Consider the following 12,367-nt stretch of genomic DNA (forward strand, 5'->3'; position numbering starts at 1 on the left):
AGAAGCCGCACACCTGTCTTGGTGTTGCTGGAAAGGAAGGCCGGGTGGGAAAAGAGGCCCGGCGGGGGCGGAGGGTTAGGTGGCGCAGGGCGGGAAGAATTGGGGAAGAAATTTCGCCAAGGGAGGTGAGGAGGGGGCTGGAAACGAAATCTGCTTGGGGGGCGGGGGAAGGGGCGGGAGGTAAATAGATGGGTTCCCCAGCTTCTCCTGCCAGGGAGCAATGCAAGCCGTTGGCAAAGCGGGGCGGTCACGAGATTAAATCTACTTGGACGCGCGAATGTATATGCTTGTGCATGTGCAGGCATGTGTATGTGCAGGCATGTGTGCAGGCATGTGTAAACACGTACAGAGGGAAAGAATCAAGATCACGTGAAGTACTGATACCACTTTGCAATGCCTTGGTAAGGCCACACCTGGAATACTGCATCCAGTTTTGGTCACCACGATGTAAAAAAGATGTCGAGACTCTAGAAAGGGTACAGAGAAGAGCAACCAAGATGATTGGGGGGCTGGAGGCTAAAACATATCGGGAACGGTTGCTGGAATTGGGAATGTGTAGTTTAACGAAGAGAAGAGTGAGGGGTGACATGATAGCAGTTTTCCAATATCTCAGGGGCTGCTCCTAAGAAGAGGGAGTCAAGCTATTCTCTAAAGCACCTGAAAGCAGGACAAGAAGCAACGGATGGCCCAGTGATGGATTCTACTGCAAATCAGGGCTGTTTCCAGAGGAGGAGAGGACCTGGAGCTTATGGAGTGAAGGAACTGGATGAGGCTGTCGGCAGGCCCAGAGGAAGAGAGAGAGGCTTTTGGAGGAGTTGGTGGCGGCGGCAGCAGCGTGCTCCAGGGGCGAAAAGAAGCAAGGCCTCTTTAAGGAAAGGGTGGAAGAGTCAGGATCAGAAAAAGGAAAGAAGGCGAGGTTGTCAGAATACAAACGAATTTGAGGGCTAATCCACATGGAGCCCCATTTCCATCTGTCCTGTTTGCCATCGTTCACTCCCTAGAGACTAAAATGGACAATGTGAAATTTGAGCGGGCCACGAAAAAGAAGTATCTATCGGAGGCGGTGACTCTTTGAGAGCTGTATGCAACGAAATTTCATTTTGATGTATGCCGATTGGTGTACATTCAAAGTGACAATAAAGTTATCATCATCATTATCAACTAGTGAAGGAGAGAAGCAACCTAGAACTAAGGAGAAACTTCCTGACAGTTAGAACAATTAACCAGCGGAACAACCTGCCTCCAGAGGTGGTGAATGCTCCAACACTGGAGGTTTTTTGTTTTTTTTAAGAAGACATATATGCAAAGGTACAGCATAAGTGGTACCTGGCTCAATAGCAGTAACCGTTAGAGGGATCTTGGCATCCTAGTGGACAGTCACCTAAGTATGAGCCAACAGTGTGCTCCAGCTGCCAAAAAAGCCAACACAGTGCTAGGCTGCATTAACAGAGGGATAGAATCAAGATCACGTGGAGTGTATTAATACCGCTTCATACTAACTTGCTAAGGCCACCCTTGCATCCAGGTTTGGTCGCCACGATTAAAAAAGATGTTGAGTCTCTAGAAAGTGCAGAGAAGAGCAAGAAAGATGATTAGGAGACGAGGCTAAATGATATAAGGAACGGTTGCTGGAATTTGGTATGTCTAATCTAATGAAGAGAAGGATGAGGGGGGACATGATAGCAGTGTTTCAATATCTCGGGGGCTGCCACAGAGAAGAGGGAGTCAAGCTATTCTCCAAAGCACCTGAAGGCAGGACAAAAAGCAACGGATGGAAACTAACCAAAGAGAGAAGCAACCTAGGAGAAATTTCCTGATAGTTAGAACAATTAATCAGTGGAACAACCTGCCTCCATAAGCTGTGAATGCTCCAACACTGGAAGTTTTTAAGAAGAGATTGGACAACCACTTGTCTGAAATGGCATAGGGTTTCCTGCCTGAGCAGGAGGTTGGACTAGATGACCTGCAAGGTCCCTCCCAACTCTGTTATTTTATTCTATATACACATGCATGCATATATAGTTCTCGATTTAGGACCACAATTGAGCCTACTTGCGGCAGCATTTATAGTATCGTTTCACTTGCTCCAGTTTTACCTCGGAGTAAATAAGGAGCGAGAGAACTCTGATAAGCATAATTCAGAATAATTTATTTTAGAATAACCGTGTGGTTTTTCTTCCCATAGGACCCTCGTATTTTATTGATCTTGCAGTATCAAAGAAAAGCCTCTTCGCAAAGGTAACCATAACAACTTTGTCCCTGCAATGTCAAATCGGGGTCTTTTAGTTCCCTGTTTTAAGAGAGAAATCCAGATTAAAGCACATCAAAACATAGAGATGTCCGTATGCTCCTTGAAAATAGCAAAGGGGAGCCTGTCAGCTGTCTCAGAAATTAAATAAGACAATTGAAATGTCAAGGTTTGATGATTTAACAGCTAAACAGCTTATGTAAAGATGTAAGGTGGATAGGATGATGCAATGATAGGAATGACACAGCAGAGTGTCTGTCCCTTTAAGAGTAAGCAGGGACTGTATCCCTGTAAGAGTCTTGAGTATAAAAGGGACGTTTTTTGCTGGAGTCTTTCTCGTCCATTTGATTGCTGTAATTGCTGTGTATTGGAGTTTGCTGTTTCACCACGTGTATGTACCGTATTTATCGGCGTATAACACGCACCGGCATATAACACGCACCTCATTTTAAAAAGGAAATTTCAGGAAAAAACTTAAATTATATCGGCGTATAACACGCACACATCATTTGCCCCCTATTTTCAGGAAGAAAAAGTGCGTGTTATACGCCGATAAATACGGTATCTTATTTCTAGTGCATATTTGTAGATATAGTGTAATATAAACCACCATTTAATGCAAACCACTGTGTACTGCATTTACTCCTGTGCACGCTCTGGCATGAAACTAGATAGGGCCATTTATGCTGGCTGGGGAATTCTGGGAGTTGAAGTCCACATATCTTCAAGCTGCCAAAATTGAGGAACTAGGTAATGGATTCCATCGAGGAACTGTTCTTACTGTTCGGATGTGTGTGTTTTTCTAATTTTGGGTAATGTTTAAAAATCTGTTATCACATAAGTCCCAAAACAGCTTCATTTAGTCTTCCAAAACATTGCTCTAGCTCTTGCCTGCCTCTCTGTGACAGGCTATAGAGAAGCAGATTCTGGTAACCATTTGACAGTAAAACCAGTTTAGTGAAATTGCTGAGCTAAACAGTTAGTGAAGGCTGGATGTTTTCAGGAAGGGAATGAATAGATATTAGTTTGGGATGATTTCCACCCACATTCATCAGGAAGCTGGACAAGAATTTTATTGTCTTTTACCATCAGTAAAACAGGCTGGGTCAAAGGGCTGTCTTAGACCAATGCAATAATAGGTAAAGGTAAAGGTTCCCCCACACATGCGTGCTAGTTGTTTCTGACTCTAGGGGCCAGTGCTCATCTCCGTTTCAAAGCCGAAGAGCCAGCGCTTGTCCGAGGACTTCTCCGTGATCATGTGGCCGGCATGACTAGACGCCAAAGGCGCACGGAACGCTGTTACCTTCCCACCGTAGGGGTCCCTATTTTTCTACTTGCATTTTTTACGTGCTTTCGAACTGCTAGGTTGGCAGAAGCTGGGACAAGTAACAGGCGCTCACTCTGTTACGCAGCACTCGGGATTCGACCCGCCAAACTGCCGACCTTCTGATCGACAAGCTCAGCGTCCTAACCCACTGAGCCACCGCGTTCCCGGGACACATGTGCGGGGGAACCTTTACCTTTAATGCAATAATACTGGGGAGATAACTGATGTTTCCCCCCTTTTTAAAGGCTGGCGATCTTAGAGGCTGAAGAAGTTGGTTGTTCTCCAAAATCAAAGCCAGTGGGCCCAATGGAAGAAAGTCATGTTGGAGAGCAGTGAAAATGCTACTTCTGTGGGTAAGGATGCTCCTTGTACAACTGTTGGGAGGCTGAAGTGATGACCTCCTGTTTATTCTTGCATGGTAGAGAGCCGTGCTTCTCAACTTTTGACAACTTTGAGATGTGTCTGGACTTCCAACTCCCAGAATCCCCTAGCCAGCATGGGGAACTGTCAGAATTTCCCAGCCAGTGGGCTGTCAGCCAGCATGCTAGCTGGGAATTCTGGAAGTTCTGTGTATCTTAAACTTGTCAAGATCGAGAAACGCTGATGTAGAGCGTCAGATGGGAAAAAAAGGTGACTGGGGTAAAAATGCCCTGGATCCAGCGGTGGGATTCAGATGGTTCGCACCACTTTGGCGGAACCGGTAGCTAATTTTTTTGTTGCCCAGGCCCAGAATGGACTTCCAGAAGTGACATCCACACAGAGAACTGGTTGTTCACATATTTGAATCCCACCAGTGCCCGGATCTGTGTTGATGAACTTGGACTGACTTCTTCCAATTTGAAAATTCTAGTACTGTGCAGTTATATTTATTTATTTATTTATTTATATTTAAATTTATATACCGCCCTATTCCCGTAGGACTCAGGGCGGTTTACAGGGAAAATTAAAAGTTAAAATACATCATATACAATTAAAAATGATTAAAACTAAGATTAAATTAATCCCTGAACTTAACTAAAACCCCATTAATTAAAAATTAAAACCCCTCAGTCTGGGCCAGACAACTCAAAAAACCAAGTTTTCAAGTCCCTACGAAATGAGCGAAGGTCGGGGGCGGTCCTAAGCTCCGTGGGAAGCTGGTTCCAAAGGGCCGGCACGCCCACAGAGAACGCCCTTCCCCTGGGGATAACCCGCCGGCATTCCTTAACCAGTGGTACCCTAAGAAGGCCCTCCCTGTGGGAGCACACAGGACGATGGGAAGTTGATGCTGGCAGCAGGTGTTCCCTTAGATAATCCGGACCCAAGCCATTTAGAGCTTTATAGGTCATTACCAGCACCTTGAATCTCACCCGGAGGGCAACCGGAAGCCAATGCAGCTCACGGAGAAGAGGTGTTACATGGGAGTATCGGGGAAACTCCCATAACAACTCGCGCAGCTGCATTCTGCACCAGCTGAAGCCTCCGAGTGGTCCTCAAGGGCAGCCCCATGTAGAGAGTGTTGCAGTAGTCTAGTCTATAAGAAATAGACTGCAAACATGTTGAAATTCATTTCGGAGATAACCTAGATTTTTGTTGACAGGGAAAGTGGGAGGGAATATTAAAGATAAATGTTTAAGAATCCTTCCTTCCTTCCTCCCTCCCTCCCTCCCCTCCCCTCCCCTTCCCTTGCTTTTCCTTTCCCTTCCCTCACTTTTCCCTTTTCTTCCCTTGCTCTTTCCTTTCCTTTCCTTTCCTTTCCTTTCCTTTCCTTTCCTTTCCTTTTTCTTCCTTTCCCTTTTTCCCCCTTCCCTTCCCTTCTTTTTCCCCAGGTGATTGGCAGGAGACTGAAAGTTACGAAGAGTCCCCTATGGAGTCATCAAAAACAACCAGCCCTAAAGCAGGAAAAGAGACCTTCCCAAATCAAAAAGAGCCTCCCAAACCATCCGAGAGCGAGAAGAACTCTTCCACTTTTCAGGAGGCCGACATCCACAATCTTCTGGTCCCGCAAGAGGGTCGCCAAGGGAAGTGGAGGATCAAGTGTCCCGTCTGTGGGAAGATATGCAAATATAAATCGGACTTCAACCGGCACCGTGTGACCCACACAGGGGAGAAGCCGTACCGTTGTACGGAATGCGGGAAGAGCTTCAGCGACAGCGGGACCCTGACCGCACATCAAAGAACCCACACGGGGGAGAAGCCCTACAGATGTACCGAGTGCGGGATACGCTTCAATCGCAGCGGGAGCCTCAAGAGGCACAAGAGAACCCACACGGGAGAGAAGCCCTACCAATGCCTGGAGTGCGGGAAATATTTCAGCCTGAAATCGATTTTGACCACGCACCAGAGAACCCACACGGGGGAGAAGCCCTTCAAGTGCATGAACTGCGGAAGGAGCTACAGTCGCAAGGGCAGCCTTGATAGGCACCAACGGGATCACCCAGGGGAGCAAGCCTACATCTGCGCGGAGTGCGGGAAAAGCTTCGTTGTCAGCGATAACCTTCCCGCCTATCGAAATCACTACGCGGGGGACCAACCGTATAAATGCGTTGATTGCGAAAGCCGAGTCATCAATTTGGTCTAAGTCTTGATATCGAAGCCTGCTCTGAGGGGAAGGCCTCTGGAAAAAAGGAGACACCTAACCTTGTTTAAGAAGCCAAAACAACCCCTTCTCCCCCCCCCCCAAGAAGGGCAAAGCTTTAAACTTTTGTATTTTGAGAAGTTTGGGGTGTGAATGGCAAACGGTCTTTGGATCGAAGGGGTCACACAAGCAAGGGGTCCAATAAGGAGGGCTGTGAAATTGAAAGCAGGGAGAAAATTCATCGGAGAGAGAGAGAGATTCTATGGAGATTCTCAGTCATCCAAGCCATGGTTGTCCCAAAGGTGCTTTTTCAGGAGGCAACTGGACTTTCTTGCTTTTCTTTGAAGATGTTTCGCTTCTCCGAGTAGCTTCTTCAGCTCTGACTGGATGGTGGGGAGTGGAAGGATTTATACTCCTTGCAGACAGCTGGTCATTTGCATTCTTTTAGAGCAGACATGTCAAACACAAGGCCCGGGGGCCAGATCCGGCCTGCGAAGTGGTTTCATGGGGCCCGCGAAGCCATCCTGGAAACAGTGAGTTAATGGCCCCCGCTGCCTTGGCTCTGGCCCAGGCCGGCCAGGAGCCAATGTACAATTTTGTGGTGGTCATCTATGCTGAAATACATTCAGTCTTAGCTCCACAAGGCCGTCTGGAAACAGTGAGGGACCGGTCCCTGCCATATCGGCCCCGCCCCCTGGGTGCACACTAGGGAGGTATCACCCTTTGTGAGGAATGAATAAATGCATCATCACCTGGAAGTGGCCAGCACATGGCCCTGCCTACTTCGGGCAAGCTAGGGGCTGGGCAGCGTTGTGCTTCTCTTCAGATTTGTGCCACCCGGCTCAGCCTCTCGGCGCTGTGAGGAAAGGGCCATGTGCTGGCCACTTCCAGGCGATGGTACATTTCTTCATTCCTCATGAAGGATGACACTTCCCCAGCTGCGTTTCTTGCCTGTTTTTCTCCCTCCCTCATCTCAAATATTTTCCCATCACTCTGTTCGAAGGAAGGAAGGAAGGAAGGAAGGAAGGAAGGAAGGAAGGAAGGAAGGAAGGAAGGAAGGAAGGAAGGAAGGAGAGGGAGGGTCTGAGGGAAGTCCTGCCTTAGTCCTTCTCTGCTGCCCTTTCACCATCCCTTTGCCCCCTCCTCTTGACCTAACCTGGGTGGTCTCCCATCCTATTGCTAAGGAAGCTTTGGAAACAAAGCCAGTTCTCCTCACATGAAGAGGAAGTGGGCCTCCCTCTTGACGTTGCCCTCGTACCCATCATGAGCAACCTGGCTAAGGAGAGCAAGCACAGCAGCTGGGCACCCCCTTGGGGAAGTGGGGGTGGGCTTAGTGCTGCAGGTGCTTGAGGGCTAGGCTGGGCATTTGACCTCCGCATCACCGTCCAGCCTCTCCCCCCGCCCCCCGCATGGCCTGAGAAGAACAGTGAGGCTCCTCCAGTGGACCATGCCTCAGCACTTGCCCCAGTCCCATCTCCTTCTCCCAGAGACCCTCAGATTTGTCCCACTCCTGCCCAGGCCCCCATAGGCACCATTGACGCAAAAATGTAGAGCTGGCCATGCCCACCCAGTAGGCCACACCCACTCCAGCCACGCCCACCCAGTAGGCCATGCCCACCCTGGCCACACCCACCCGGCCCCTCAAGGGTAACCGCAATGCTGATGCAGCCCTCAATGAAATTGAGTTTGACACCCCTGTTTTAGAGAGTCATTAAGGCCACCTGGAGGCTTATCTGTGTCCTGGGGGGGGGTCACCTGACTAGTGCAAACATGGAGCCTTCTTGTAACCCATTTGCACTACTCAGGTGACCCTGAGGACACGGTTAAACCTCCAGGTGGCCTCAGCGACTCTCTAAAAGAAGGCAAATGACCAACTCTCTGCAAGGAGTATAAATCCTTCCATTCTTCACCATCCAAATCAGAGCTGAAGAACCTTCTTGGATGAGAAGTGAAACGTCTTCGAAGAAAAACAAAGTCCAGTTGCCACCTGAAAAAGCACCTTTTTGTGGTGGGGAGGGGAGAGAGAGAGAGAGAGATGTAGAATAATAATAATAATAATAATAATAATAATAATAATAATAATAATAATAATAATAATAATAATAATAATTATTATTATTTAATTTCTATACCGCCCTTCTCCCGAAGGACTCAGGGCGGTGTACAGGGCAATACACTAAAAAATACAATGTACAAAATTTAAGAAGGAATTAAATAGTGTAGCCCAAAATTACAATAAAAATTAATAAAATTAATATTAAAATACCCCACTCCCATCAGACCAGGCCGGCTTGTTCAAATAAGTAAGTTTTTAGGTCACGGCGGAAGGAGCAAAGCGTCAGGAGCCATCCGGAGCTCAACCGGTAAAAAGCATTGATGATTGCAGAAATATTAAAGAACAACTCAACCAGATTTCTGGATTGTACTTCTCTCTGGCTTCTGCAAAGCCCTGCTTTTCCATTCACCTCCCCCCCCCCCAAAAAAAAATCTGGGCACTGAAGAGTGCTCAGCGTTCAGCCAATCCTTGAGGTGTTTTGTATGGCTTGGGGGCGGGGCAGCATTGATTGGCAGATGGGGCCTGAGAATCAGCTTGAGCCAGTCCCACTGTGCAGATCTTCTCCAGACCAATCCTGTTTTGCAACGATTTTTTTTGGGGGGGGGGAGAGGAGTGGGACCTGGAATTTATAATTCTGAAAACCAGCCAGACTTAAAACAAAATCTGCAAGAGCGCTGCTTACATCCTGCAGCTCTTCCCTGGAAAAAGAAATAAAAATGGTTTTGAGAATGAAAGGTGTCAAAAGATGTGCCTGAATCAAACTCTACCACTCCTAAGCGTTTCTTCGATCTTGAAAGAACCACGAAATGTAAAATAAAGTTAGAAACAACTATCAGAAGCCGAACTAAGTTATTTTGAAAGTGGAATAACCGCCACTAAAGAGACTGACAGGAGAAGGAAGATTGTATAGGTAGCCTACGATTTTAACAGCCATTTGTTTAGTGACCATTCAAAGTTATAGTGGCACTGAAAAAATTGACTTGCGACCAGTTTTTACACTTATTTATGGGATTTATATCCCGCCCTATCTCCCAAAGGACTCAGGGCGGCTAACAACAAAACATATAATAAGTACAGAAATTAAGATAAAAATAAAATTAAAATCATCTGTGCAATAAATTAAAATTAAAAACTGAAAATAAATTAAAAATTGTAAATATAATTAATTAAAATGCCTGTCAGTCCAGGTCAGCCTGGTGGAAAAGGAGTGTTTTGAGGCCGCGGCGAAAGGATTGGAGATTTTGGGCCATCCGAAGCTCAGGGGGAAGCTGATTCCATAGGACTGGCGCTCCCACAGAGAAGGCCCTCCCCCTGGGGGTCGCCAGCCGACATTGCCTAGCTGACGGTACCCTGAGGAGGCCTTCTCTGTGTGAGCGTACTGGGCGATGGGAATTTGTTCCCGGCAGCAGATGGTCCTGCAAGTATCCCGGGCCTAAGCCATGTAGGGCTTTAAAGGTAAGTACCAGCACCTTAAATCTCACCCGGAGGGCAACCAGTAGCCAATGCAGCTCACGCAGGAGGGGTGTAATATGGGAGTATCGGGGTGCTCCCATCACTACCTGTGCAGCTGCACTCTGCACCAGCTGAAGCCTCCGGGTGGTCTTCAAGGGCAGCCCCATGTAGAGAGCATTACAGTAGTCTATATGGGAGGTAACGAGTGCGTGGGTGACTGTACGTAGGGCATCTCGGTCCAGAAAGGGGCGCAATTGGTATATTAGGCGAATCTGGGCAAATGTCCCCCTAGTCACGACTCCAATATGATCTTCAAAACTGAGTCGTGAATCTAGGAGGACGCCCAGATTGTGTGCTCTATCAATGGGAGGTAACATCTCTCCTCCTATAGTCAAAGATGGAACCTCTTGGACTAAACGAGATGACGGTATGTAGAGCCACTCAGTCTTGGCCGGGTTGAGTCGAAGCCTGTTTTTCCCCATCCAAATCTGTACCGCTTCCAGGCAACGGGACATCACATCGAGGGCATCACTCGGTTGGTTCGGGGTGGAGATGAATAGCTGGGTATCATCAGCATATTGATGATATTTCACCCCGAAGCCACGGATGATCTCTCCCAGCGGCTTCATATAGAACTGTTGCGGCATCCCCGTGGTCACGTCATCAAAACTTGGACCCTTGGCAATTGGCATACATTTATGACCTGCCCCAATCCAATCGGGCAGGGGTCGGCAACCTGAAAAAGGAAAAGAGCCACTGGGAACCGGTTCCATCACACATAAAAAAAAGTGGGAGCCGCGTGTGTGCGACTCCGCTTGGTTAAGCAAAGAGTTCTTTTACTAAGGATGTAGGTTGCAGTAAAAGTCAGGCCAGTTCTGAAATCTCCCACTCTCGCTAGATAACAAAAACAAGGTGTAGGTTTGCCCTCCAGTCCATCCCTTCCCCCGAAAACAGTCCGTTTCCAGCCAACCAATGCTTGCCAAGATGTTATGACAACTCAGATGTTTGGGGTTAATCCGCATATTTTTCAGGAGGCCTGGCCATGGGATGCCGGCACAAATTAGGATCCGACTGTTCTGGTCCTTCTCACCTGTCATTCCCCCTCCTCCCGACTTCCTATCCCATATATACAAAGCTTTATTGCTTTTTCATCTTTCCCTCTTTCTTGCTTCCTCCCCCCCCCCCCCCCCCGCCCCTTTCATCCTTCCTTCCTCCCCGCCTTCTTTTTATGGCAGGATGCCTGTGAAATCCTCCCCTCCCCCAGCCGAGCCAGGCAGATCTGACAGACAGTTGCACTGTCCCAAGGTCATGCGATCACCATTTCTAACCTTCCCAGCCAGCTTCCAGCAAGCAAAGTCAAAAGAATCAGAATAGAGCTGGGAGGGACCTTGGAGGTCATCTAGTCCAACCCCCTGCTCAGGCAGGAGACCCAATACCATTTCAGCCAAGTGGCTGTCCAGTCTCTTCTTAAAAACCTCCAATGAAGCATCCACAACGGCTGAAGGCAAGTTGTTCCAGACTCACTTAACGACTGCCACGATTTATTTAACGACTGCCGCGATTCCCTTAACTGTGGCCCCAAAGAAGCTCATGAAATGAAGCAAAACTGGCTTAGCAACTGCCTTGATTAGCATCAGTTGTTTTGCACTGAACTGTCGTTAAGGATTATCTCAGGGGTCTTCAAACTTGGCCCTTTTATGACTTGTGGACTTGAACTCCCAGAATTCCTCAGCCAGTGTGCCTGGCTGAGGAATTCTGGGAGTTGAAGTGCAGAAGTCATAAAAGGGCCAGGTTTGAAGACCCCTGGATTATCTTCTATAATGAACTGCTCTTGGCCTCAGAGTGGTAGTAAGGTGTGTTTAGGTTTTGGAGGGGACAATAGTGAAATTACCCATCTTGCTACTTTGAGGTGGGGGGGGGAATGGTGATTCATGGGAGATCTTTGGCCAAGGAATGAATGAAACATGCGCAGCGATGACGGAACAAAGAGATAAAACGGCAGATTTGGAGAACTGGGGTAGAGAAACAGGTACTTAATTTTTAGGAAGCAGGATAACTTGTCCTTGCTAGAACAATAAACCAGGCATTTGCCCAGGGAAGGTAGATGGAATATTGTGAGGGCAGAAACACCACTGTCCAATTTCAATGGTTGATCCTGTTAACGTCCACTGGGTTTCAGATAAAGTCAGTTCCTAATGTATAAATCCTCGGTACAGAGCCAACAGCCTTGGCCAGGGGTCTTCAAACTTGGCCCTTTTATGACTCATGGACTTCAACTCCCAGAATTCCTCAGCCAGTGTGCTTGGCTGAGGAATTCTGGGAGTTGAAGTCCATGAGTCATAAAAGGGCCAAGTTTGAAGACTTCTGGCCTTGGCTAAGGGATAAAGTTGGAAAAGCTGTTTTCCTGGGGAGTTACTGGAAGAGAATCATCCTTCCCTTTCCTTCAACTCCCAGAATTCCACAGCCCCTTGCCTGAAATGGTAATAGGGCAGGGGGTGGGGAACCTTGGCCCTTCTGTGACTTGTGGACTTCAACTCCCAGAATTCCTGAACCAGCACGGCTCAGGAATTCTGGGAGTTGAAGTCCGCAAGTCACAAAAGAGCCAAGGTTCCCCCACCCCTGCTACAGGGTCTCCTGCTTGGGCAGGGGGGCTGGACTAGAAGACCTCCAGGGTCCCTTCCAGCTCTATTCTGATGGATTGACATTTAACATTCCCTGTTGGAAGCG

At 47.8% G+C, this 12,367-nt stretch overlaps 1 protein-coding gene across 3 annotated transcripts; it reads left to right on the plus strand.

The window, feature by feature from the left end:
• Positions 1-27: 27 nt before the first annotated feature.
• On the plus strand, positions 28-8,903 carry LOC310636767 (uncharacterized protein). 3 transcript variants are annotated; one of them, XR_014491788.1, is made up of 5 exons: positions 28-125; positions 2,186-2,238; positions 3,821-3,928; positions 5,384-7,127; positions 7,180-8,903. XR_014491788.1 is itself a non-coding variant. In XM_083356868.1 (4 exons), the coding sequence occupies exons 3-4, from the start codon at positions 3,895-3,897 to the stop codon at positions 6,133-6,135; spliced, it is 786 nt and encodes a 261-aa protein (XP_083212994.1). In that variant the 5' UTR covers positions 28-125; positions 2,186-2,238; positions 3,821-3,894; the 3' UTR covers positions 6,136-8,903. The 3 variants fall into 3 exon arrangements, 2 of the variants coding, with proteins under 2 accessions (XP_083212994.1, XP_083212995.1); XM_083356868.1 differs by having other exon boundaries at positions 5,384-8,903; XM_083356869.1 differs by lacking the exon at positions 28-125 and adding an exon at positions 211-401 and having other exon boundaries at positions 5,384-8,903.
• Positions 8,904-12,367: the final 3,464 nt, after the last annotated feature.

The sequence above is a fragment of the Vipera ursinii genome, assembly GCF_947247035.1.
Source record: "Vipera ursinii genome assembly, chromosome: 2".
NCBI lineage: Eukaryota > Metazoa > Chordata > Lepidosauria > Squamata > Viperidae > Vipera > Vipera ursinii.